At 50.6% G+C, this 27,721-nt stretch overlaps 1 protein-coding gene across 3 annotated transcripts; it reads left to right on the top strand.

The window, feature by feature from the left end:
• Nucleotides 1-460: 460 nt before the first annotated feature.
• TMEM72 (transmembrane protein 72) lies at nucleotides 461-27,709 on the top strand. Of its 3 annotated transcripts, XM_044240040.1 has the most exons (5): nucleotides 461-686; nucleotides 18,404-18,470; nucleotides 22,330-22,401; nucleotides 23,982-24,121; nucleotides 25,518-27,709. In XM_044240040.1, the coding sequence occupies exons 1-5, from the start codon at nucleotides 617-619 to the stop codon at nucleotides 25,994-25,996; spliced, it is 828 nt and encodes a 275-aa protein (XP_044095975.1). In that variant the 5' UTR covers nucleotides 461-616; the 3' UTR covers nucleotides 25,997-27,709. The 3 variants fall into 3 exon arrangements, with proteins under 3 accessions (XP_044095975.1, XP_044095977.1, XP_044095976.1); XM_044240042.1 differs by lacking the exon at nucleotides 18,404-18,470 and having other exon boundaries at nucleotides 617-686; XM_044240041.1 differs by lacking the exons at nucleotides 461-686; nucleotides 18,404-18,470; nucleotides 22,330-22,401; nucleotides 23,982-24,121 and adding an exon at nucleotides 25,092-25,171.
• Nucleotides 27,710-27,721: the final 12 nt, after the last annotated feature.

Genomic DNA, 27,721 nt, shown 5'->3' with positions numbered 1-27,721 from the left:
TACTTATAATCTCTGTCTGTCAAATAAATAAATAAAATCTTTAAAAAAAAAAAAAAAGCTGCTTCTGCTGGTGATTTAAAAACACATCTTTTTCTCCCGCACACACACTGACACGGACCTGTCCCCTCTAGACACCAGCTCTCCTAGACCCAGTGGGCCTAGATCAAGGTGTGACTTGTTCAGAGCTGACCAGGAAGGAAGGGCCTGGCCTGGCTCCTCAGCTCTCTCCTCCCGCCCAGAAATGGTTAATTGCCAGCTTCAGGCTGCCTCCAGCCCAGCCCTAATTGGCGTGATCTCAAGCGGCTGGCTGGCCGTGCTGGAACCGCAGCAGCTCCGGGCCAGGCTGGAGCTGCACGGAGCAGCAGAGGCATTCTTCCAAGGTAATGATTAAGCTAAGCGTCTGGCAAGGGCATAGGCAGCAGAGCCAGGAAGGTGAGCCCTATTCACACCTCAACCAGGCCGTGGTGGCCAAGACTGGTTTAGAAGGCAGGGCCTCAGGGCACAGGGGCCCAGAGCCGACAGCCACAGCCTCCCCCTGCACAGGGCATCAAGGTGCATCTCAGGCCGGAGTCTCTGTTGCCTGCCCTACTGGGACCCTGCCCTCAACCCTGGCACCATGAAGCTGCAAAAGTTCTGGACTGGTCTGGAATATACCTGCCGGCTCCTGGGCATCACCACTGCTGCAGGTAAGACCCCGCCTCCCAGCTATAGTCCCCTGGGCACAAGGCACAGTAGACAAGGCTGCTGGAGGGGTGGGATCCAGCAGGCTGGGGACAGATGGACACATCTGGCCACATCTGCCTTCACTTTTCTTCCCAATGCCTCCAGAAACTGCTCTGCAGGGCAGCAGCAGGTGCAGTGGGGTGAACCTGGGTGAGGGAGCCTGGTGCTGGATCTCCACTTGGCTGGCCCCCACCCATGCGACCTAGGGAGCCCTCGGTGTCCTCATCAGCAAAATAAGTAGAGAGGGTCTCCCCTACCTCCTTGAGGGTTATTGTAAGGTGGAGGTGAGAGCGGAAGCCCAGGCAAATGTGAGAGTTGGATGCTTCACTGTATAGTTATGAAGCCGGTCAACAGAGCTCGGTCATGTTTTACTCAAGCCACAGCTCCATTTCAAGGAAAGAGAATTCCCAGCACTTGGGACAGGCTGAGGTCCAGCCGTGGACATGGAGATCCCAGGCTTCCCTTGCCCCACTCTTCCCGCCATTTACAGAAAGTCCCATAGAAATCTAGTCCCCCTTCCTGTGGTCTGACCTCAAGAACGCGCCGTGGGTCCGAGGTAGAATGACTCCCTAAGCTGGACTCCTCTCCCTCACTTTGCCTGATCACAGGGCTGCTCGACTCTCAGAGCAGAGCCAGAGCAGCCACCCTCCTGAGTTCTGCCTGCTCCCTTCCCCAGTGTAGATGCCAACCTTTGGCCCCTCCAGATCCCCCACATGATCAGGGTCTGTGTGTGGAAGGTGAGAGGCAGTATTCTGAGCTCTCAGCTCTAGGCTCCACTGTCCCTTGGGCATCAGGATAGATGCACATCGCTCGCCAAGTCCTTCCTTGCCACTGGACAACATCCAGTATGAGTCTTGGCAAGTAAGAAATGTCCCCCAGCTCAGGACTCCAGCTGTGCTGCTTCCAGCCCCCACCCTGTCATTTGCTGATGTGTGACCTTGGGAGAGCCACCCAGTCCCTCTAGGATGGTACTTTCCGATCTGGACCTCCTGGCCAGATGTTTTGGAGGATCAAGGATGCATAGAATGAGCAAAGCTCCATGAAACTGAGCCCATAAACCTCTTGGGAGAAGCCCCCATGACCTGGTTCCGAGCTCAGTGGGGTGGCTGGCTGGTGGGCTCTTCTAGCATCTAGGTCTTCAGCACAGGAAGTTAGCTGTTGGGGAAGGTCTAATGACTTTCCTTCTATTGCAAGATGGAGCACCTGAGCCCAAATAGAGGCAGTGACCTTGCCCAAGGTCACCCTGCAGATCAGAGGGACAGCTAGTCTGGAGCCCAGGGGCCCCAGCTTTTGAAAAGGCCAGGACTCTGGCCAAGGAACTCCCTGCTCCCCAAAGTCAGAGTCTGGAATTGCTCTGCTGAGGGCCCTGAGTAAATGACCCCATTCCTTACCTCAGTAAATGGGCTGATTGGGGAACCTGTTCCAGCCTCTGCCGGAACCACCTTGTCACCTACATGCAGGGGAATGACTGCCCAGGTACACAACTTCCCATCCTGGGGAGAGGAAAGTAAACCTCAATAGGGCTTCTATGTCTGGAAGTCCTGGTCTACCATGTTGATCTTGAGCCCACCCTGCTCTCCTTAGGCCTTGGTTTCCAGGTAGGTAAAATGTACCCTTTACAGCTCTCAGGTATTTTAGTGATAGCTCCCCTTGCTATAGTCTGCCCAGAGCTGAGGCCTGCCTCCTCTCAGGAAGCGGTTTTAAGATAGATCTATTTTCCCAATAGCCTTTCAAAAGACAGCTTAAAAGTCTGATGTATCTCAGCCAGTGGAAGGGTTGGTGTCCGCGCACGCACACACACACACACACACACACACAGTTACTCTTAACCACAACTCTTATCTCTGTGCAGAGGGCCACTGTTAATGCTGCAGATGAGTCTTCCGCTTGGTTTTGATATAGGATCCAGGCTAAAAATAGGCCATGAGTTGTCTTTTAATGGCCAGGCTTTCCAGTAATCTTGATGGAGCCTTCTAGAGTGCTGGGAGCAAGTGGGAAGCTAGAGAGAGGGGCTTCGGGGCTCTTGGGCAAATCAAGTTTCTTCCAGCTTCACTAAACCCCTGGCCTGTTTCCAGGGTTTAAGATTTGCAAATTCCTTATTCCCTTAAGCCTCTTGTTATTGAAATCTCTGTTGAGAAGTCCGGGCCTCATTTACAGTAACACTGCTATAGATAGGAAATAAGGCTTGAGACAGAGACTGTCACTTTGCAGAAACCCCAGGAGACCTAAGGTGGCCCTGGTCCTTCTATGAGAAGTGTAGGTTCTCCAGAAGCTAGAAAAAGCACGTGGCTCAAGATTGCTCAGAGTGTCACCAGCAGAGACCAGGGAGCTGCCAGTGTGGCAGCCTCTTCCCTGAATCCCCTTTTCCTCTGCAGATGATATCTGGGACCTCTAGAGGCCCAAGGGTACCAGACCCCAGGAGACTCCACCAGAATGGAAAGGCCCAGTGGCGATGGCCCCGCTGGCTGAGTTCATCTTTTCTTCTCCTCCCAGCCACTCTGGATGAAGCTTCATCGAGAGGTCCAGGGATCCCATGGGCCATTGCTGCCCCACCCCCATGCCCAGCCCTCACCACCAGTGGGCACTGACGAGCAGTGCCACTGCTAAACAGGGGTAGATAAGCCACAGAGAGCACCCAGCTGAACTGTTCCTAAAATTAGAAGATTCTCTCCCATGAGACTCTTTTTATGACTTTGAGCCAGTCATAAGGTTTCCAAATCATCACAGAACTTCTCCCAAAATTTGTCTTACAGTTGGCCAGCTTCACTCATTTGCATTACCTCCCTGGCATGGAAGGCTGTGTGTGTGTGTATGTGTGTGTGCACATGTGTGTGCGTGTGTGCATCTATGCATGAGTGGACACATGTGTGACCAATGGTGTCCCTTCTGCTGAGACGGGGCTCCAGGAGTCACCCAAAGAAGCAAACACAGCTAGGGAACTGCACACAGACTGTGAGCACTCCACAACTCCCTGTCCAGATGTTAGATACCCACTTGTCCAACCCTCAAAGCGGATTCTCACTGTGTCCACATAAAGGTGGGGTCGTGACATCCTGAGTTGGAGACAGGCCCGAGAGGATGCATGGCCCTATGATTTATTTTCACTATAAACCAACCATCAGAAGAGAGAACCTGGGAATAGGTTTTACTGAGATGGGAACACAGAAGCACAGAGTGCTCCTTCTCCGTCTTACAGGACCGATCCCCATACCTGTTCTTGGAAGGTGGGATTGGCTTCACTTTGAACTTCGCAATCCTCTTAATCCCTGAGGGAGAATCTCCCTGTGCTTGCTCCTCACTGCTCAGTCCTAGTCCCAAGCCTGTGGGGAGGAGAATGGAAAGAACCCACTGTGTCAGCTGTTTGTTGAGACCTCTGTCACTTTCCTCGGGGCTAGGAGGCTCAAGAATGAGGCTTCTCACTGCCAGCACTTGAGGGTTTTCTTCGCTCTTCCAGCTCTACCCTGGGGTAATAGTTGATAATGAACATTTTGTGACCAAGCCCTGTGCTCCATGGCTTAGATGTAACATTTCCTTTCAGCCTCATAATTACCCTTTGAAGCCTCATCAACACTCATCATCACCCCCACCGTATGTGGGGAGAAACCGAAGCTTGGCGAAACACTTTGTCCAGGGTCTCACAACCAGGAGGCAGAGAGGCAAGTTTCTAACTGATGAGGGTCTATTCCTGAGAACCTTTCTCTTAAACATTGTATCCTCCACCTAAATCAGGCTAAAGGACATGTCTTTCTCTGGTTTGGCAATCCCAAGATGCAGGATACAATACCCACAGAGCCTTGTCTGAGGCCATACCATACTCAGGCTCAGGCAGGTGGAGGGGGTCATGCTGAGGTTGGGCACAGTTAAACACAGCATAGGAAGCATGACCAAATACTTCCAAAGTCTAAAGACTCTGATATTTGATCCAGATGTTCATTTTCTCTCTCTGAATAATTGCCGTGCAGACTTTGACTGATACTACCATAACCATCCAGCCAAATCCATTCCTGGACCTCATCAGAGGACAGACAAATCTGCTCACATTTCCAGAGGGAACTAGGGCAGGACCTTCCATTTATGGGTCCAGAGATGCATAACTGACAACAGTGAGAGGAAGTCATGATCTTGCTAAAGCCCCGCTGGTATCTATGAGGGCCAAATGCTGATCTTAGACATATTTTACCCAAGAGGAAACTGAAGTTCAGAATGTCCGTGTAGCTTGGCACAGGTCACATGGCCCGTAGAAAGTGGCTCTGGTATTGGAGGTCCGGTCTGCCCACTCACAAGTCAGTGAGGCAGGGGCACATCCGGGGGCCGTCTGCACACTGCTCCAAAGAGAAGGGCACCACACAGCCAGCAAGGAAATGGGCCAGCATTGAGACAAGGCCATTTAGAATGAGCCCTGCTTGTCCAGCTAATGTGCTCTTTCTCACAAATCAATGATTTTAGATCAACCTGGAATCACTTAGGGGTTTTGTTTTGTTCCAGGTTTTTGACCCATTAACCTCTTCTCTACTTAAAGGAGAGTGCCGCATTCCCAACAGCCCCACTCCTTACCAATACTCAGTTCGAAATGGAGATTTGGTTTATTAATATAGCCTAAGAGAAAAGTAGCATTTAAATCCATTATTTTTTAAAGAGTACTGAAGAGTAGAGCAAATGCATAGTTTGATCTTAGCCCTATCAAAGTCTTAAAAACAACAACAACAACAACAAAACTAATGCTTCTGAGACAACCATCTTGGGCCCTCCATGCTAATTTCCATCCTTCTTAAATGTGTATCCCCATGACCATCTCCTGCCATCCAAAGAAGCTTCCTGCACTTCAACATGTCCACAAGTGGATTTATTACCCAAGCAAGACCCCACTGTTTTCAGAGCCTCCAAATGGATGTTGACTGCTTTTCTTTTCGATCTGATTGTCCTAATGAGTAAATAAAATACCCCTACCTCTGTTCCACTCTCTTTCCACTGAAAGATCATGTGATTTGGTTCAAACACTTTTTCTTTACTTCCTTATGCCTGTATCTTCCTTAGATTTAGAACAAGGAATCCGTAACACTATTTAGGATTCACTTATTTAGCAAACATTTGCCGAGTCCTTACTCTGTGCCATGTAGACACATAGATCTATGCTACACAATCTTTCCTGAAGTCTGAAAAAGAAAGATGACCCCTCCCCTTGAGAAGCACAAGGTCCGACCAAGGAAACAAGCCAGAAATTACACATCCTAGCATGATTCTCTCCAGTATAGAGTTTGGAGGGGTGAATTTGTGTCCTTCTCTACTAATTACTAGCTGTGTGACCTTAGGCATGTCACTTTAAACATCAGTTTTTTTATCTGTGAAATGGCAATAATGAGGGTACCTACCTTCTGGGGTTGTGAGCATTCAAAAAAACAATGACTAACACAAACACTGCCTGGCACATAGATTCTCAGTCAGTGCCAGTTAATTTTTTTTAAAGATTTTATTTATTTATTTGACAGACCGAGATCACAAGTAGGCAGATAGGCAGGCAGAGAGAGAGAGAGAGAGGAGGAAGCAGGCTCCTGCTGAGCAGAGAGCCCAATGCGGGGCTCAATCCCAGGACCCTGGGACCATGACCTGAGCCAAAGGCAGAGGCTTTAACCCACTGAGCCACCCAGGCGCCCCAGTGCCAGTTAATTTTTAAAGGAATGTGTAGAACTCAGGGACTGTATAGCATGAGTGATGGGCTCTTCCTGTCAGATGGAAAAAGAAGGAAGACCAGAGGAAAGGAACAAGGCAATCAAAGGAACAAGGAACAAACCCTTAAAGCTACAAAGTGAGGAAGGAGTTAGAATGTGAAGTCTTCTACTGAGTAACATTTTCCTTCACATTTTAAGGTTGGGTCATTAGGATCAGCTCAAGGAAATTGGGTTATTTCTGTACTACATGTAGTGACCAAATCAGAAGGAAGATGGTAGCCTCATTTTTTTTTTAATGGGCTGAAAATTCTCTTAAAATTGTCCTCAGTTCTGAACAACCATCTGAAGAGGGCTATTATCAAAAAGGATTGTCCTTACATACCAGTGGCAGATGCTGAGGAGAGAGTGGCTTCTGTGGGCTCCCTCTGAACCTTCCTAGATTACAGAGGCCAGGAGAAGGTCTGATGAAGAAACATGGCTTATGAGTATCTGGAGGTTCAGTTATTGTTTCTGGCACCAGGAAAACTGTCATGTGGAAGGGTGAGCAGATGCATTCTTTCTGAATGTGAGAAAGAATAAGAAGCAAATACCTTGGGCAAATACTTTAACCTGAAATCAAGACCCAGAAGAAATTTCCCCTGTGGGTCCTTACAAGAAAGATGCTATTCTGTGTTAGAGACAATGTCCTCAGTAGTATCATTGAACCTGCAGGATTGTAAATGACATCATCATCAAAAAGTAGCCTATCAGGGGCACCTGGGTGGCTCAGTGGGTTAAAGCCTCTGCCTTCAGCTCGGGTCATGGTCTCAGGGTCCTGGGATCGAGCCCCACATTGGGCTCTCTGCTCAGTGGGGAGCCTGCTTCCTCCCTCTCTCTCTGCCTGCCTCTCTGTCTCCTTGTGATCCCTCTGTCAAATAAATAAATAAAATCTTAAAAAAAAAAAGTAGCATATCAGCACACGATCTATGCTACACAACCTTTCCTGAAGTCTGAAAAAAGAAAGGTTATTTTCAACTCACTCTATAGAACTAGCATTACTCTAATACCAAGACCATACAAAAGCATCACAAAGAAATTACAGACATACATTCCTCAAAACACAGAAGTAAAAGTCCAAACAATGTTTTAGCACATCAAAAATAAATAAATAAATAAATGCCAAGGGGGTAGTATATCATAAACAAGTGAAATATTAAGGTTGCTTTAATATTTGAAAATCAATCAATATAACTGACCATGTTAACAAACTAGAAAAGAAAAGCTTATATTATGAAAATAGGTACAGAGAAGGCATTTGACAAAATTCAGCATTGTGTCATGACAAAAACTATCACCAAACTGGAAAGAGAAGAAAACTTTCTTAGCCTATAAAAAGCATCTACCAAAAAACCCTGTAACTACTTACAAGTCAAAGATCAGGTGTTCTCCTCCTAAGTCAGTAACAAGGCAAGGCCACTACCATCATTTTTAGACAATTGTATTAATTGTATTATACAATTATAATTATAATACAATTGTATTAACAATTCTAAAGAGTATGATAAGGCAAGAGAAATAAAATGCATACAGATCAGCAAAGAAGAGGAAAAACTTGTTATTCACAGATGACATGGTCCTCTATGGAAAATCGGATGGAATCTACCAGAAAAGCTGCCAGAACTAATAAAGGGTTCAGTAAGTTGCAGAAGACAAAATCAATATACAATGACCAATCATATTTCAATATACTAACAACAAAAAATTAGAAAATGAAAAATTTGAAAGACAATGTATAATAGCATCAAAAATATGAAATAATTGGGGGTGAATCTGATCCCAAAAGTGTAAATAAAAACCTGTATACAGGAAACTAAAAAAAAAATTGATGAGAGGTAATAAAAAGACCTAAATAAATGGAAAAATATATCCTGCTCATGGGTCAGAAGACTTAACATTGTTTAGATGGCAATTCTTCCCAAAACTGCTGTACGGTTTAAATGCAATCCTAGTCAAAATTCCAACAGAGTTTTTTCTAAAACTGGAAGGTTGTTTCTAAAATTGACCTGGAAATGCAAAGGTCTTAATATAACCAAAACGATTTTGTAAACAAAGAGCAAAGGACGTTAACACTACCTGATTTTAACACTTATTATAAGTCTACAGAAATCAAGACACTACAGTATGGACACAAAGAAAAATAAATAAATTCATGCAACAGGACAGAGTCCAGAAATAGACCTATACATATATAAACAACAGACTTTTGACAAAACTGTGGAGAAAATTTAGTGTAGAAAGGATACCTTTTTCAACAAATTGCACTGAACAATATGCATTTACCAAAAACTGAACGTCTATCTACACCTCGTACCATACACAAAAAGTACAAAAAATTGATTATAGACCTAAATGTGAAACCTAAAACTATAAAACTTTTATTTTTTCCTAAATATTTTATTTATTTATTTATTTATTTATTTATTAAAGAGAGGGAGAATGAAAGAGACAAAGAGCTGGGGGAAGAATCAAAGGAGAGGGACAAGCCAACTCTGCGATGAGCCTAGAACCCAACTCAGGGCTCGATCCCATGATCCTGAAGTCATGACCTGAGCCTAAATCAAGAGTCGAATGCTTAACTGACTGAGCCACTCAGGCACCCTGAAAACTACAAAACTTTTCAATAATCAGATAAACTCTAAGTAATGAGTTAGGCAGCCATTTCTTATTTACAATATCACACTTTCAGTCTATAAAAGAACAAACTGATAAATTGCATGCTATCAAAATTAAAAACTTCACTTTTTAAAATATGTTGAAAGAATGAAAAAAAAGTTAACAAAGAGCTATGATGGTAAATGACCCCATGAAAAGATGTTCTGTATCATCGGTCATGAAGAAAATGCAAATCAAAATAAAATGAGACACTACTACATAGTATTAGAATGGCTTAAAATAAAGACCCATTCAAAAATAAATAAGTAAATAAATAAAGACACATCATACCAAGTGCTGAATGTTGGCAAGGATGGGGAACTCTCACACACTCCTGATGGTGATGTAAAATGGTGCACTCACTTTGAGAACAATTTGGCAGTTTCTTAAAAACTTAAACATATACCTACCATATGATCCAAACATTCCACTCCTAGCTATTTCTACCCAAGAGAAAAGAAAGCAAATGTCCATACAAAAATGCACATGAATGTCCATAGCATCTTTATTTGTAATAGTCAGAAGCTAGAGAAAACCCAAATGCCCATCAACAGATGAGTTATAAACTAACCAAGGTATATCCGTACTACTTAGCAACAGAAAGGCATAACTACTGATACATGCTACCAGACGGATACACCTCAAAATAATTATACGAATGAAAGTAGACAGCCAAAAAAGAGTACATGCTGTATGATTCCATTTTTACAAACTTCTAGAGGATTTAAACTGATCTCTAGTGCCTGAAAGCAGATCAGTGGCTGTCTGGGGGTGAATGGAAATGTGGGAAGATAGTATTACCAGGAAGCTAGAAGTCATTCTGCTTTCTGTGTCCCTCATGTTCTGGCAGGTTGGCTCAGCTAGATGTGTACGATAATGGCAGAGGCAGGAAAGAGCAGGCCTAGTTCACAAACCCACTTTATATCTTTGCTTGCATGATGCCTGATTTCATCCTCTTGCCCAGAGCAAGTCACATTGCTAAGCTCAGATTCAAGGGATGGGGAAACAGACTTCACTCTAGCAAAGTCACATAACAAAGAGGGTGGACACAGAGAGGGGCATTACTGTACACTACCACAAGGCCTCCTGCAAGGCCAAGAAAAACAAATCTCCTGGATGGCCAACTTTGGTGTATAACTCATGTTTAGAGAATCAAGGTTGAAAAAATCCCCATCAGTGCATTCTCTAGCCTTCAGGAAATTCTCCCCACACAGGCTTGTGGGAGGTGTTAGGGGTACTGAGTACCACGCTATAGTCTAAAATCTCTTCTACTTGAATATCTAGAAGCCACAGCTTCTCCTGAGTTAAGAAATCTACAGCTACTAACTTCTTATCTCAATGGATTCTTAACAACTGGCTCCAGCATCTTCATGTTCCTAGAAACGGTGCAAATCTAGCTCTTACCTCTACAACCAGCCATGACCCTTTCAGAACCTAAACCATCCCCAGCCATTGTCATCAGGTGGTACATTCTTACCTGAAATGTCCTTACAGACCCTAAGACTAGTAGGAAGCACACCATACTTGAGGATGAAGAAGAGCCATGAATATAATGGGATGAGTTACGGGGCTGCCCTCAGCTGCAGTGAACATGACATTCTCAAACTTCTCCCTGGGCATCCAGAGCCAAGATCACTGTCTGGCGTGAAAAGTGACCTCTATGGCCCCCAGGGCACTGCACTGAATGTAAGATGGATATCAAAACTCAACCCAACTATGGAGTCAGAACAGACAACTTACAGCCAACCATGATGTCAGTCCGGGGACAAAAGCAGCACAAGCCCGGAGGCTGCCAGGAGAGCCCCTCGGCAGTCAGCACCACGGACAGGCCACATCCTTGTGAGCACGTTGGCCCTAAGCCCTTGGCATCCCTCGAAGGTTGCACAGAGGACAGGACACAAGAGACGTTGAAATGGATGGGGCTTTGGACTACTGATATCCCAGTCAGACCTGCAGAAGGGACCTAAGACAGGAAAATCAATGAATAAGCGTCAGTGTATAGATAAAAGCTCTTCAGCCACCATAAAAATGTGTATTAATGGAAGGAAAGGATGAGAATAAACCCTCTTCTCCCCCTTGAGAGTGCTTGCCTTTCTCAGTCAGGAACAAGCTTCCTCTCCTGATAATTCTATTAGCCATCATCTAAATTTGCACAACACTCTATAATTTACTAAGACTGAATGTTTACAGTCACTGATGCATGCTTTTATTATCCCCATTTTCTGGAAGAGAAAGCAGACGAGAGTGATGATTTGCTGGAGGAACCAGGACTCAGCTTTCCTGATCAAGCCTCACGTTCTCTCTGCTATAGCACAGCACCCTCAAAGCTTCCCCCACCCTCTGGGACCAGAGCTTCAGGACACCCAGGAGGAGGCTGAGAAAGTGGTGTGCCACAGGGTCTCAGTCCAGCACCTCTGATCCCTGCTAACCTAAACTAGAACAAACCATTCAGGAAAGCTACTCAGAAGAAAGCCCTAGGAGAAGAGAAAGCTGTGCCTTGTCCTGGACAGGAGGGACAGAGACTAGAGGGAAGGGGACAAGGTGAGGAGGCCAGGCTTGTCCATAAATGCTAGCAGAGGAAGAGTTCACTCCAATGAGTGCCAAGGAAGCAGCCTCCTGGGGGGCTGTGCAGGAGAGGGGAGACAGAAGCCAGGGGCGGACTGAACTGGGTTGGGCTCCTAATGTGGTTCTGTTGGCCTGGGACAAGGAATAACAGGAACCTGAGGGAAAGAAAACAGGGAAGGATGGAAGGTATCAATGGGCCACTTAATGGTGGTATAAAAATGGTTACATTGCCGCTCCGTCCGGCACCCATCCCACCTACAGTGCAAAATCCAACACATCTGGGAATCGAGGCTGCTCTTGGGGGCTACTTTCTTCTTATGGAGAATTGATTATAATGAAGCCCTGATTCTGGAGACATGCATGACATTCATTTCCACCCTCAAACCATCAGCTCCTCTGTCTCCATGCCGAGCTCTGGGAAAAGGCCTCAGGGTCATTTGTTGGAGTGAATTATTGATCCTGATTGCCCAGGTCACACTGAACCAGAGTCCTTCAAAGGCGAGGTTTCAGAGCTACCCACCAGGCTGCCTGGTAAGGAGGAAGGAGGACCAGAAGTACAGGCCGGACTCCACAAGTAGCTTAGAGGCTCCCAAACCCTGGGCCGTGAACATCACCAGATGCCAGGGCTGGAGGCACTCAGTCTCGTGGTCACAAAGGGGCCAATGCTACCACTGGCCAGCACTGGGAGTGAATTGTCTCCTTACATGGACGTTGAGTGCCTCTTTAAATGTCGTGCCCAGGGGCCCTGCTGACCTCCCCCTCGTCCTGGCTCTGCCGGATGCCACAACTTCTCTGTGTCTTACAGACAGCCATGCCTAATTCTGGAAACTGGAGAGAGTTCCTGGGTCCAACTCCACAAAGCAAGGGTTGTACCCCTTCTCATCCATGAGGTTGACAGGAGGCCTCCAGGAGAGCAGGTGTCTACTGTGCAGTCCTGGGGAGACAGACACGCAGGACACAGGATGACCAAACCTCTTCTCACACACCAGTCCCATCTCTCACCTACCACTCCCCCTTCCAATTTAAGACCACACATCGTTATCTTTTCCTAGCTTCTGAAATGTCCCAGTTCTGGAAACTAGTCCCTTAGAAAAAAAAAAAGAAAGAAAAACATTTTAGGATACTCCAGACCCTCAGTCAAACCGTCTTGCAGTTCTGTTTCTGGGTCATGTGGAACTCTAGTGCCTTCCAAAGTCAGCTCATTCCCAGCACAGGTCAGTGAGAACAGCAGGCTAGCAGGGTTCATGGCAATGGCCCCTGCGGTTGGCTGGGGGAAGTACTGGATGCAATTCACAAAATCCTCCTGCAGGAGGGGGGTCTCAACTTTTGCTTTCCTCACTTTTTCCACTGGGACTTTCTGTAAAATGAATCTGTAGAAGAGAGCTACTTTGGATGAGGCAGAGCCTCACTGATCCTGTGTGAAATCCTAAGATATTACATCCCCGGTAGGATTCTGCAGCCCAGAAGTAGACCCCAGACATCACCCAACCCCTAGGAGACTGCATTTCCCAGGCTGTGCCTGAATTTGAGCAGGAGGAGAGGTGCTTCAGGACCTAGGAGCCCATAGGTTGGCTTTCTGACAATCAAGCTAGGGACCAGTGAGAAGGGCCAGAGACCCAAGGGGTCTTGGGGACACGCTCCCTGCTGAGAGTCAGAATATAGACCAGACAAAGGAACTTCTGCACCAAAAACATCAGGTAGTTAAGAAGATAGGATAAGCTGCTTTTCAGTTATCTGTGGCTGCAGAATAAAACTATTTCAAATTTTAGTGACTTAAGGCTACATCAATTTTATTATGCTTGAAATGTTGTGGCTCAGGAATTCAGACAGAAAGCAGTGGAGACGGCTCGGCTGCATGAAGGCGGAGATCTCAGGTGCGGGGCTGCAATGGCGCATCTAGATCTGAACATCTGGAGCTTTGCTTCTGACTGTTGGTTTAGCGCATCAGTTCTTCTCCACTTCATAACTGCTGGGGCTGGGATGTCATCTAGAAACTTCCTCACTGACACATCTATGCCTGGTGGAGAGGGCTGAGCCAGTGGGGGGCTGGTCATGAATCTCTCTCTCTCTCTTTCCCTCTTTCTCTCTTTCTCTCTCTCTAGCATTCTCTCTCCATGGCTCACTTGGGCTTCCTCACATATGGTGGTTCTCAGAAACATCAGACTTCTTACAGAGGGAGTGGCTGCCCCAGAACCAGCATTTCAAGAGGGCTGGGCAGAAGCTCTTTGTGAACTGCAGTGCAAGTCTGGATCATTCTATAGGGCAAGAGAGTCACTAAGGCCAGCCCCCATTCAAAGGGAGGGGAATTAGACTCCACCTCTACATGAGACAAGTTGCAAAGAATTTGTCGTCAGCTTCCATCTAATGCACCCTATTCTTACAAAGAAACCCCAAATTGCATTGCTATAATTAGGGGTATTTCTCTTACCTAACAATACTAAGTACATGGGGGGCCAATTCCCATTTTCTGCCAGAGAGCCCAGCAATTAGATTACCGACCTGGTCTCTGGGACTGTTGCTGCCCCCGGGATCAGCAGCCATACCTTCACAAGGAGACCATTCCTAGCTCACTTTACCTCAGTCATGGCCGCTGGTGTGATGTTCAGAAGCCCAGGAGGCCTTTGGGGAGATAAGTCCTGGGGAGGAGAGTAAGTTCTCACAGAAACAGGCCTCATGCCCAGGGTGCTTACTGGCACCCAGACTGTGGGAATAGAGTTTCCCCCAGAACGCGGGGCGCAGGTTTCTCCGTGGACTTGGCTCCCTCGGAGGGGCAGGAGGAAGTTGCAAGGTGCAAAAAGACTTGAGGGTGTGGGCCCGGGAAGTCACACTGTCGCTGCCCCAGGTAGAACCCGTGACCTTGCCCAGTTACAGGAACTGCACGGAGAAGCCCATGGAACCATGGCAGCAGCTCCAGACTCTCGTTCATGCTGCTCCGGGCTCTCGTTTGTGCAGCTCTGGCTCCTGGCCTCGCCTTGCCTTCCTTCTCGGTGGAGCCGTCCTGGTTCCCAGGCAGAATGGAGCCTGCATTCAGCGTGTTCGCTGGGCCCTGTCCCACCCTCCACCCTCCCCTCCTGGGTCCACGACAGTCACTGCAGCGCATAGTTCCCTCACAGCACCGTGCTTTACCAGGCCCGGCACACAGGCTGTGCCATAAACGAGGGTGCAGACTGACCACTGGGGACTCTGGACCCTGGACGACTGGAATGACTCTTGGATGGCTGGCTGGAACTGCCCTGGGTAAGGAGATTGGGCTGGGGCTACTTCTGACCTTCAGAAGAGAACTCTGCTCAGGCTTGGGGCCCCGGACCGACCCCTCGGGTTGGAAAGCAGAGGGGCCATCACCACAACCCGCACCTTAGGCACCAGGAAGCTCCCTGAGGCCGTGAGGCAATTGTTGGCCATTCTGTGGCAGACGTTACAAATCTCCATTCACCGCTGGGCCTGGGGGACACGGCAGTCCAGTGCCCATGGCAACGAGGGTCTCATGCATGTGACACCCCCATTCACATGAAGGCCCCCAGGAAATGTGCTCCCCACCAGCACCATTCACACCACAGTCCTCCTCCGCTGGGGGTTCCTGGAGCCCCCTGAAAATCAGTCCTGCTTCCAGCTTCCCTCTGCCCCCTTTCCACCAGCCTGCCCTGAGCCAGGCGCTGCACCTCCAGGAGGCTTGCTGGGATGTTTCCATAAATAACATGGGGTTGAGGATTCCCACCTTGAGGGATGCGGTCCAGACTACATAAGATGCATGGGGGCGAGGGGTGGTGGCACCGTGTGTCGCACGTGCTGGGACTTCCTTGAGAGGTAGCTGGGTTGACACACCCAGGGGGCTTCCGAACCCAGACACTTCTGTTCCTACGCCGCCACCTTCCTCTACCCCGGAAAAAAACAAAAAAACAAAAAACAAAAAATGGAAACTAGGCTGCAGTGGCAAGGCTGGCCCTTCTCTGTGCCTGGAGAGCTTGTCGGAGCCCCCAGGCAGAACCAACCTTCCCTTCTGATCTTCGGTGCCTACTAGCACCCGCGTATTAAAACAGGTGAACAAGGCCCCGGGCATACCATCAGGAACCATGACCAGAATTTTGCTTCAGGCCAGGCCAACAAAGGAGCCAGTGGCTCCCGGTGTGCTGGGACACCGGGAGGCCATGATCACTCAGAACATGGTTACTTCCTCCCCTTTGCTGCTTCCTCTCAGCCAAATATCACCAAAGCCTCTTATAACCTGTAACCCGAGGTCAGGTCGCTTTCTGTAACGCCAATGTGAACATGTCGCTCAGACTCCCCAAAATACTGAAGGCCCTCCCTGCCCATCCTGTGGACGCTGATATTTCAAGACCCACTCCCAGGCCTCGGCTCACAAGGACTGCCCATAGCTCCCTTCTGTGCTAAGTGCTTACCCGTGGTTACCAAGGTAAGAACTCACAAAACGGGGATTCCAGCCCAACTCTCTCTTCTCTGCTGTTTCATCGATTTTTTTTTTTTTTTAACTACAAACCAGTGCTGCCCCTACAGCATTCCTAGAATGCCCCTTTGACTATAGACCTTTTGTTTCCCTCAGAAGGCATCAGAGTTAAGAGTGCCAAACAAATTCGGGTAAAGGGCTGAGTTCCCAAGACCCTTTCCTGCCACCTGCTGGTCACTCACCGCAAGGCCATGCAAATCTCCAAAAACTGACCCCAACCCCGGAATATGTGCAAGGGACTAAGCACCTGTAAGGTGATTGGCACTAGTCAGCTAACTGAATCCTTATAACCATCATGCGCAAGAGGGGTAAGGTGGAATCTGAGGCTCAGAGAGACTGAGTGACTCAGCTTTTAACCGGCAGATGTGAGACCGAAATGCCGGAATGGCCCAGGTTGGCAAATTGGTTTTGCCTATGTGCTGTGCCTCAGTTTCCCTCCCGTAAAATGAGGATAACATAAGACTTTCACATAGGACTGTTGTGATTATTTAAAAAGTTAGTAAGTGCTAAGTGCTGAGAACAGGACAGGATACTTAGTGAAAACTAAATAGATGGGCATTTGCCTGCAGAACACACACACACCCCACACACATAAGCACACATCTCACATGTGCACACACTCACACACACACAGAAAATAGACAGTGGAAACCAGAAAATGGTCTGCCACCTGGAGCTAGAGTCTCAAGTTTGGTCTGCAGGTCCTTTACTTTCTGGCGTTTCCTTGGAAGTACGGGGGCATGGTGACTGACTGAGCCTTGTTTTCCCCAGTAAAATAGGAAGTACAGATGTGCCTGTGTCTCCAGCTGCTGGGAGGAGTGAGCACAAGTGTGACCGTTGTGTATAAAGCATTAAGTGCTCTGTGGGTCATGCTGACCCTCTGGAAGGGTCTGTGGCTGCTCAGCACTCCTGGCCCCTCACCTGGTATAAGCGTGAACATCTAGAACCTGAAGAGGGCAGAGGCAGTGTCCCCCACGGCTCTAGACCAAGCCCAGAGGAGCCCCGGAACCTTCCCTCACCAAGCATACTTAGGCATCTCCCCTCCCTTCCTAGACTGAAGCACCCTGTGCCCTGCTCACTGAGGTACCTCCACAATCCAGTCCTCTCAGAAGTGAGGGGAGAGGTGCCTGTGGCCTCAGTGTGGGTCCTCACATGGCTTCTCATTTCCACATGGACAAAAGGCTCAGGACACCAGGGATGGAAGCTTACTGGGTGTCTGCCAGGGAGGAGAGTCATCAGGCCCAGGGAAGCAGCCTCCTGAACAGCAGAGATGAACGGCCATGTACAGGCAGCCAAACACGACAGCCTAGTGCTGCCATCTTTGATGTTCCGGGAGGGAGACCAGAGGAAGCCACAACACGGCCACTACCAGAGGGTGTCTGCTGACCCCAGAGAGAAATGGAGGATGCATGCAATGTAATCAGTTAGGACCAGAAAGAATTCTAGTTAGTAAGCCATGCAGCCCTGGAGGAAGGTTTCAGGACCCGTTAGTGCTGTCTGTGGAATGTTTCCATCGGCGAGCGGATGGGGTTGGAACCACAGCTCATTGAGTGAAGCAGGGAGAGCAAGGGAATCCCTGTGAGGAGACAGCCTGGAGTCAGCAAGTCTGGAAGGCTGTGTCCAAGACAATATTCACTCTGGACAAATGGAAGGTTGAGTACTTGCGTGCAAACCCCAACAGCCAAGAAGGGGCAGGAAGAAAGATGAAGCTAATCAGCTTCTCGTGTCAGAGCAAGCCCTCAGGGGCTCAGCCAGCAGTGGGTCCAAAGCAAGGAACCAGGAGGTGTGATACAGCTACCAAAACAGCAAGTGAAAACGGGGTCACAGAAACAGCTAGAACAGTGATCCGGGCAACAGGGGTTGGGAAGGTCCCACCATGGCCAAGCACTGAACCCAGACCCACAGCACCTATGGGCATGGGCTGTAGGACAGTGAAGGCCCTTGAAGCCATGACTGCTGTGGATCCGAGGGTCTGGAGGCCTGGGAGCATATGTTGTCTCTGGGGGCATGAGGCATGGCCAATGTGGGCAGAGGAGGAAAGGCATCTGCGATCTGGGAGCTGGAGTAAAAGACCTCTGGGGTTCTGCTGAAACCCGTCTGGTTTCCAGAGACCAATCCAGAAGGCTCCTTGTTTCCTTGCATTTTCCCAGCCACCAATCCCTGTGCCTGGAGAAGAGCCTCTCTGGCTCTCAGTCCCCGGGGAGAAGGCTCACTCCGCAGCCAGGGAACCTTCCACAGGGCCGCCGTGGGGCTGGAGCACCCAGGCCCACCCTCCCCTCTCCTCTTCCCCTCTTAGTGTTGATCGGCGTGGGCACTGAGACCTTCCTCCAGGGGCAGTTCAAAAGCCTGGCTTTCTATTTGCTGTGAGTATGTGTGCATGTGCCCTTCCCTGCTGGCATGTTCTGGTCCGGCTCACCCTAAGGCTGCCCCACTAACACAGAGTAGCCCACACCCCTTTTCCATGCTAACTCCATCACATCCCACAGGTGGAAGCCCTAGAGGGGACTTCTAGGATATTCTCTGGTTTGGGCAGGGCTTTGGTCAGATCATTATTCCGTCCCTCTACCTACACACCCATCCATCCATCTATCCGTCCGTCCATCTGTCCATCTACCCAGCCAGCCATCTATCTTTTCAATCATCTCTTTGTTCAGCAAACACGAACCAAGCTTGTTTCAGAGAGAGAGGAATCAGCTCCAAAGACTATATGTTTGAGCCCTTCTATATGCCAGGCACGGAAAAACGTGTATCCTTGAACTCCAAGGGCACTGTAGAAGGGCATCCTGTCCTAGGTTTTCAGATTAGAAGATTTAGAGGGGATAAGCAGCTCAACCAGCACCAACAAACTCATGAGCAACAGGGCCCAGAGTCGGGCCTGGGTCCATTTAGTTCCCTAGCCTCTGTCCTTTCTTCCCGCCAGCCGCCTTCACAAATGCCAGCCAACGGGAGATAGACCGCTGTGCAGTGGTGGCCTGAAGAGGGAGGACACCCTGGGAGGATGGGGGGTCTGCCAGCTCCCGAGGGACACGGGGCACCTGTGTGCTCTCCTGCGGGCTCACCAAGCTGTTGCCCGCACCCCCACCGTCATCCGGGCTTCCCCTGCTCAGGACGGCTCTTTGACTTGCTGTGTGGATCGGCCCCCACTGTCTCCCAACTGTCTTCCACCCGCCCAGCCCATTTCCACTCTGCCACACAATTCACCACCTAGAAACGCAGGGCTGTTCTGGAACCTTCAGCCACGGCCACGGCCTCCAGGCCATATTCCTCTGCCGTCTCCTGGCCTCCGTTTTATTTCTTGTCACTCAGCTTCCACCTCAGGAGCCTCTGACTCTTTCTCAGACTCCCTGCCTCCCCTCCCCTCCAAGCCCTTGCTCACTGCATTGAGCACCCAGGGTGACTTACCACCCACCTCGATGTCCCCAAAGCCTGATGTCCATCCCTGGCATTCCGCCCTGGGAAACCTGCCCTGAGCCTGGAGCCCCTGACACCTACAAGCGACTTCTCTTTGCTCTGAACTCCCTCCATGTCTTTCTGAGCCTGTCCCCCCAGAATCCAGAAACCAGCCTGGCCTTTGTCTTCTCCTCCTCTCTCTACCTAGCTTCCCCACAAACATCACTTCAAGTATGAGTTAGATGTGATTATCCTCCTATAACAAGTCAGGTCTATAGCCACTTAATGCAAACTACATTTTGCCCAGAGCCCTACCTCTCCCTGACTGCTCTATTCCTGTCCCAAGGGGACACTAAGCCCCTCTAGTCACTCGGTGGTCCAGTCCTAGAAGACTTGATTTCCAGCCTCAGGTCCCGCCAGCCCCGCTCTGAGTTCGTTTATGTTCTCCCCTGTGCAGTGCTCCATAGCTGCAGGGATGGGAGCCCCTGCCTGCCTGCCTGCCCCAACCCTCCGTCCCTTCTGTCCCTCCCACACTCATCCCCCCCCACCATTCCTCAAGGGCCATCTCAATGCTCCGCCTCCCTCCTCCCACCTCCCTCCTCTTTCTCCCTCGCACACATGCATTCTCTCCGGGCAGATCTCAGACTCCTGCCTCTGTGTACCCCCACACTCAGGGTGTTCTTTGACTCTAGCACACCCCTGTGTCACTGTCACCCCCTCCCCCGTATCTCTGGGACCTGGCAGGGGCCAAGGCTCAGAGTAGGCTTCCATAGGCGCTGAGCTATCGTGGGCTTTCTTCTGGTTCTTCCCCACTTCTCTGCACACTAGCTTCCACTCCCATCTTTCTCCTTCCTGTGAGGCTCCTCACGGCCTTCCTCACACTCACCCACGAACACCAGCCACACCACTGGCTGAAGGGTCTGCATGGCTGGCGTGGCACTGCAGGGAAGAGGCTTCAGTTTGTGGGATCCCGCTAACCACAGTAGGGCTTACGGCTTGGATTCGCTGCCCTGCCTGAGTGACCAGACCTTCCTGGCCTCGAGAGGCACAGCTTCTACAGCAACAAACAGGACCCCTGGAGAGTCATTCCACAGCCCAAGCCTCAGTTTCCTCCTTGTCCCCCATCCCATGATCTAGGAAAAGATATGATGCTTGTTTTATAAACTACGTGCCCCAGTGTACTTGTTAGAAACACAGGCTCTGGAGTCTAAGGGCTGGGTTCAAATCTTGCCCCCGCTACCCATCTGCTGTGTGACCACAGCAAGGAGCTTGACCTTTCTGTGCCTCGGTGCCCTTAGCTGTAGGCTGAGGGTTAGTACAGTGCTTCAATCATAAAATTGTTAGAAGAACTAAATGAATTGATATTGGTGAAGCCCTTAGAACATGCTTGTGCACAGTGCTCGTTGTATAAATGTGGATATTCCATTTGAAAGCTGAGGAGTAAGTGTTAGAGAGATGCTGGGAGACAGAGAGAGTAGGAGAGAATAGGGATTAAGTACATAAATGCTTATGGAGAGAGAGACCGAAAAAACGGTAACTAACATTTACAAAATGAGCACTATGTGCCCCATTTGAAGGGTTTTCCAAATACCAGCTCATTGAGACCTTTTAACAATTTTATTGCTGGAGCACTGTAATTCTGTCAGTTTACAGATGAGGACGCTGATGCACAGAAAGGTCAAGTCCCTTGCCTGCGGCACACAGCTGATCAGTAGCAGGAGCAATGCCCTGAGGAAATTCTGGCCCCAAGCCACCTTCCCCTGTGGCGTAGCCTCTCCTTTCACTCATTCATTCACTCCAGTGATATCCATGGAGCACTTAACAATACGCCATTCCCAGAGTGGGCCTGGGCTACAGGGAAGAATTAGGGAGGGAAGTGACAAAGGGAGTTCATAGACTGGTAGCCCAGGTCACACAGTAAAACAGAGAAGCAAGAGATCACGAGACAGACAAAGGGAGGAAAGGGGAGTCCTTTCAAGAAGGGCTAGCTTGTGCAAAGTCACTGTGGCACCTGGTAACTTCCTCTGTAGTCAGAGGACTATGGATATTCATGTAAGGCTTTAAAGGCATGCTAAGAAATTTCAATTTTATAGGACTCTCCAATAAAACATGTAAGTTCCATTCCCGAAGATTCTGATATATAAAGTCTGAGGCTGGCCCAGGAATCTTTGATTTCACATATTTCCCAGAAGATTTGGATTGGAAATTCCCTGGACCACACATGGAACATGAGGAGATTTTGAAGCAATGTGGATTGGGAAGACTACAGTTCCATTCAGAGGGAGTCCTCAGGGCAGCCAGTGGGGACCGAGTGGAAGAGCAGGAGAGGGAGAAGGGAGGGCAGGGAGTTAGAGAGGCAGAAAAGGGGAGACAAGTGCCGGGGTCAAGGGGGCATTACCCAAACTCAGGTCATATAGGTGAGGCCAGAGACTGTTTGGAGAGTGGGAAAAGAGGGAGAAGGAAAGGGATCTGGAACAGATCCAGTCTTCAAGTTCGTACAACCAAGCAGCAAATGTTATGTTAGGGACAGTAGTAGAAGGACGTGCCGGCGAGTGGCCACACAGGGGACCAGGGTCAAGGCAGCGTGCTCCGGTGGCCCATCTTTGGGCCCTGGCTGGCACCTGTCCACTGAGGCCTGACCCAGCATAGGCCCTGGCACGGAGGCAGCTCCTGGCAGACCCCAGCTGGGGGGCCGCATTAGGTCAGGAAACTCCTGGACAGTCTGTCGGCAGGAGATGGCCAGGAGCCCCAGAGGCAGTAAGAAGAGAGGCTCTGGAAGAGCAAAGGGCAGATCAGAGGGCTCTAGAACTCCCTTCCTTGTCTCCACCACAGGTTCATAGGCGCTGCCATCTCCGTGTGTGAAGGGGCGTACTTTGTGGCTCAACTGCTGGCCATCTGCTTCCAGTAAGTAGTCTCCTCCTAGCCCCAGGCGCCCCCACATACCACCACCCGTGAGGCCAGTCCAGGTGAGGTCCTGCTCCTGAAGCAGCTGCGACGGCTGCCCTCCCCACCCACACAGCCAGCCCCTGCCCAGACACGGGCTCAGTCCCACAGAACTCAATGGTCCCCCTTCTCTGCTCCCAACCAGGGGAGCAGAGTGAAGCATCCATCTAGGGCCCGTTCCCACCCAGAAGCCCCTGCAGAGTCCAATTTCCACCTCCAAGAACAGCCCGTAGCTTCATCTGCCATCCCAGGCACCCATGGAGAGGGGAGGACCCTGCGGAAGGCCAGATGGTCTTAGAGGCAGCAGAGCTAGATTTCAGAACTGGTTCTTTTTCCTGCTAGAACCCAGGTACAAGTCAGGGGCTGTAAGGATCCCCTCGGGAAGCCACATGGTCACAGAGGCCCATACTTGCTGTCCAGCAGTGCTCAGTTACTAAACACGGTCATCATTGTGGCCAAGAGCTGTCCCTGGACCACAGCTCTCAGAACCTCAATAGTTGTGTCTCTCTAGGTAATCAGAGAAAGAGCCAGGCCTCAAATCCCCAGCACCTTGCAAGGCCATCAGCTGCCTCCCAGGGTCACCAGCCCTGAGGCAAAAGGCTTCTTCCATTCTAATGAATGGCACAGTCAAGCGATCTTTGCAACTTCTCTGGGACAGGGTACGAGGAGCCCTGAATCCAAAGGGGCATTTCACTCTGTTCTGAACTCCCTCCTCTCCCAGCCAGGGTCTGGTCACAAAACAATGTCCACCAGAGGGCACCAATGAGCCATGGCTATGGTTTGCAGGAGGAGGGCAGTGTTCTGAACCAGACGGTTATCCTCCAGCCCCCGCCACTGCCCCCAGACTAGCCTGGACAGACCAATTCACAGGATGAAGGAGATGAACCTAAGACAAGCCCTTTCCTTCTTTGAAACCCGGAAGCAAGAGTGCTAAGGAAATGGGCTCGGCATCAGACCTCTGCCAGTTTAAAAAGGGCCTGTTTATAAAGGGACCTTTTAAACTGAGGGCCATTTTAAAAAGAGGTCCCTCCGGGGCTGATGCCATCTTATGCCTAGGCGAGGCTCTGTGAGCCAGGTGGAGCTGGATTCTGGCCTGTTCACTCAGGGGGACAAGTGGCTTGTGCAGTGCCCAGTCTACACAGCTGTCCCAGCCAGCTGTTTCCCAGACCACATGCCTTCTCCACTCCACTGGGGACCTCTCAAAGGGCCCCTGAGTCTCCTATTCTCCTTCCCACTAACTTTGCTGAATCCTGGTATCATTGAGCTCCCTTCACCCTTGACAGAAAGAACAGGCGAGGCAGCCTTTCAGAAAAATTGTGGACCCTCTTGAAGGACTCAGGCAAGATACCTAACTGTGGAACCCATGATGAGGACCCCAGCCCCTGGGAAGTGTTTGGCCACAGGCCACTAAAGAGAACATGGGGACAACAGGACTCGATCCCAGCCTCCAACAGCTTCCCATGTCCTGGGGCTTTTCTGGGTTGTTTCCTATTTCCTGCTAATCCTGGACTTGGCCCCCACCCCCACCTCCCTGCTGCCAGGTGTCAACCAGAGTCCCTGGCCTACAGAGCAAGGGAGAAAGCCCGCTGGCTGGGCTGCTTCCAGAAGTTCCTGGCGTACATGCTGCTGTCTGTGGCCTGCTTTCTCCATCCCGTCCTGGTCTGGCACGTGACCATCCCAGGTAGGAGCTCCAGGAGTTAGTGGAGGGAAGAAACCCTACCACAAGTGGATTCTGAGCAGGAGGGGCTGAATCCCCCCTCATAGACCTCAGTGACACTGGCCCCACCTCTGGGTCCACTGACTTCTTTGGCCTAGATCAAGGGAATGAGGTGAGGTCAGACATACTTCATGTTGATAAAGTAGAAGAAATGTCCCTTCTTATAGGCCCAGAGGCTGCACCCACAAACGGAGAACCTTCCTCCAATGCCTGCGTGTGGTCTGGGCCTTCAGAGGGTATGAGATGGTCACTTCTCTGTCCAAACCCTCCCATGTCTCCTCAGTGCCTACCCATTCCGATCCAAACTCCTCAGCCTGGTTTGGAAGGCATGCCGTGAGGGGACCCCGGCAGACCCTCCAAGCCTCATCATCTTCCCTCTCACCTCATAAGTCCGTGCTAGTCAGCTAGAAGCCAGGGTGCCATGCTCCCACCCCTGGGTTTCGCCCACAGCCCTTCTGCCCGTACCCTTTTCTTCCCCACTCCCTAGCTATGAAAACCCGTCCCTCCTCGTGACCAGCCTAAAATGCCCAGTATGCAGGGAGACAACGTTGGAAGGCAGAGCCTCCTCTTCCTTCCCGTGGTTTCTCTTAAAGTACCTGTCTTAGCATCTCAAGGCCACTCTGCTCAACGTTTGGTGGACTCCAGAGGATTCAGCAACGATGAGGCCAGGGCGAGCCACAACCTCCCGCTCTTTAGAGAGGGAGAGACACCCAGAGGCCTCCTCGGGATAGGCAGGCCTGCAGGCAGGAGAACCAGGGCAGCAATCTCAACCTGAGACGGAGAGACCTCTAGGCTGGAGACTGGGAGAGAGGGGTGGGGAGGGAAGGAGGGTGCACCCAAGAGAGGGACCCGTGCTAGGCTAGCCCCACCCAGTAGGATTCACACTTTCCTCCATCTTTCCTGGGAAGGCTGAGGAAGGAACATCTCTGCACTTCTGGGAATGGAAGGAAGCCCAGTTCTGCGGTTGGAGCCCAGTATCCAGAACAGAGTGCAAACCCACGGCAGGCATTGCAGGTCCGGCCCAACACGAGGTCCTAGCACAGAAGCTAGGGATGGTGATGAGAGGACAGGCAGGTGGTCCCCAGGGGCGGCTATCAACAGGCAGGGGCCTCAGGCACGGGGCTGCCTGGCTAACAGTCAGGAGGACTGCAGCACTGGCCCCATGGACATCCCTTAGCCAGACAGCAGGCCTGGCCCTGAATCAGAAGGGGATGTGTGAGGACAAGTCAGGGGTGCAGGCTGGAGCCTGGGGGGCCTGAGCATGCCACGGTGGCCCTCTGGAACGGTGGGCTCGGACAGCATTCTGTCTGGATCCTCCGCAGCACACATCCAGCCTCCTGACCTCCCGCATTCCTTCCAGGCTCCATGCTCATCATCACTGGCCTGGCCTACTTCCTGCTGAGCAAGCGGAAGAAGAGCAAGGCCTCCCCGGAGGTGCTGGCCTCCTCCGAGCAGTACACGGACCCCTCCAGCAGTGCCGTGAGCACCACCGGCTCTGGGGACACCGAGCAAACCTACACCTTCCACGGGGCCTTCAAGGATGGGCCAAGCTCCCTCTTCGTCCACATGAAGAGCATCCTGAAGGGGGCCAAGAAACCCGGTGCCCTCCAGTGCCCAGACACCCTGACGGGGCTGACCTTGGAGCCAGCTGACTTGCTGGTCAAGAAGAAGCAGGTGCACTTTGAGGACAGTACGGTCAGAATCATCCCGTCTCTCACTGAAGACCTGGATGATGGGGACAGCGAGCCGGAGGAGACCACCTCTGACACCACCCCTATCATCCCTCCCCCACAAGCCCCTATCTTCCTGCCTTCTCTCGCAGACACCAGCCTGTTCTGAGTCACTCCTTCCAGCCTGAGGGACACTCAGCAAGGGGTCTTCGGAGATTGACGGCCCTGCCTGGAGTTTCCTGATACCTGAGGGACCCCCAGGAGCTGAGGGTCGTCACAGGTCAGGGCTTCATGGTGTGACCAGACTTCCCCACGGTAGTTAGGCTTCTGGGACCATCAAGGGGCCTGGCAGATCCTGCAGATCCTTGAGGAAGGCGCAAATGAAGCTCGCGCTGCCTCAAGCCAGCACAGGTTCCTCAATCCTGGACATAGAGTGGGGAAATCCTGGTGCTTTCCCTGAAAGAGACCATCAGTCCTGCTTCACATAAGGCTGTTTCGGCCCCGGGAAGCCAGTGGGCTTCTCTTCTCTGGACACGAGAACCCAGCACTCAACAAGGACTCATCATCCGTCCTATCTCTGATGCAACAACCTGGCTCTGAACAAGCCCAGGGGAGTGTTGGTTATGAGCAGATCCAAGGCAGGTGTTAGAGGTAGCCCTAGATCCCAACCCCCAGGCAAGATCGCTCCCGAGGTAGAGGGAAGGCAAGGCTGCCAGCCCTCAGGATGGGAGCAGGGGGAGCCGTGGGCCGCCTTCTCTGTGTGTCCTGGGGCTGGGTGCTGGGCAGCAGGAGATACAGAGCCCTTCAGGAAACAATGCCGCTCTGTGCTCCCTGCAGGGAAAGCCGGGTTCATTCCAGAAGCATCACTGAGGACCCCTGGCATCCCCACCACATGAACTTTCCCGAGATTCCGAGCAGATGACGTAAACCAAAAGGTCTTGGATGGCGACAAGGATTCAGCGGCGCCGGTCCCAGCATAGCACCCAGTGCCTACAGTGTGAGGGGAGGGGGGCGGGGGGTACTGGGGAGGCGGTGGTCCCCAGACACCAGTCACAGAGACACGGCCACACCATGCTCAGCAGCCTGGTGGCAGAATAGGTGATAAATATACATTTGTTTTAAATGAAGGGAGGGAAAAGGAGGGAAAGGGGGGTGGATAGGAGGGAAGTGGGCAGGCAGGTCAGTTTTGGGACACTGGGCAAGGGAAGTGACAGTTAACCTATCGTGAACAAAGAAATTTCAATCAGATATCCTTCAAAGATTTGCAAAATGGTATTTGTTTCTAAAAGGTGTCTTTTGGTTCATGGGATTGTCACAAGGAAGAGCAGACACATTATTCATAAATAGTCTCAGTGAACGGGTAATCTGAAGAAACAGTTATATTGTTTCCTTGTGTGTGTGTGTGTGTGAGCACCAGGGTTCTGCAGAGCAGCCCTTAGAGCACATGCTTGAAGGTCTAGATAAAAAACATGTATTCATACTTTTCAACATCCCCTAGTAGTTCTTCGAGGACGGCTGCCACCAAGAGCTTCAGAATCTGCCAGCCCACAGTCAGGGGAGACTGAATCACAGAATGTGGGTATTAGGAGACAGGAATGGCACCCAATTCCTAATGGGCCAGATGTCCCAGGCAGGACCCCTGTGCACAAAAGGAGCCCCTGTGGAGAGGAGCCAGGGGTCCTGCACCTGTCACACCCAGAAGGGGAAAGTGGTGGGCCCAGACAGCCACACAACACAGGATTGGCAGGCTTCTGGGCAACCCAACACTTCCGCTCTGTTCTCAGAACTCAAGCCAGCCCAGTGGGGATGAATGACCAGGTCACAAGAAGCAAATGCTGAAGTGTATTATCAGAGCTATTTAATAAACACTTCTGTAAACCCAGAGTAGAGCATT

This window comes from Neovison vison, chromosome 2 (genome assembly GCF_020171115.1).
Source record: "Neovison vison isolate M4711 chromosome 2, ASM_NN_V1, whole genome shotgun sequence".
Classification (NCBI taxonomy): domain Eukaryota; kingdom Metazoa; phylum Chordata; class Mammalia; order Carnivora; family Mustelidae; genus Neogale; species Neogale vison.
This window is presented reverse-complemented; position numbering and strand designations above follow the sequence as displayed.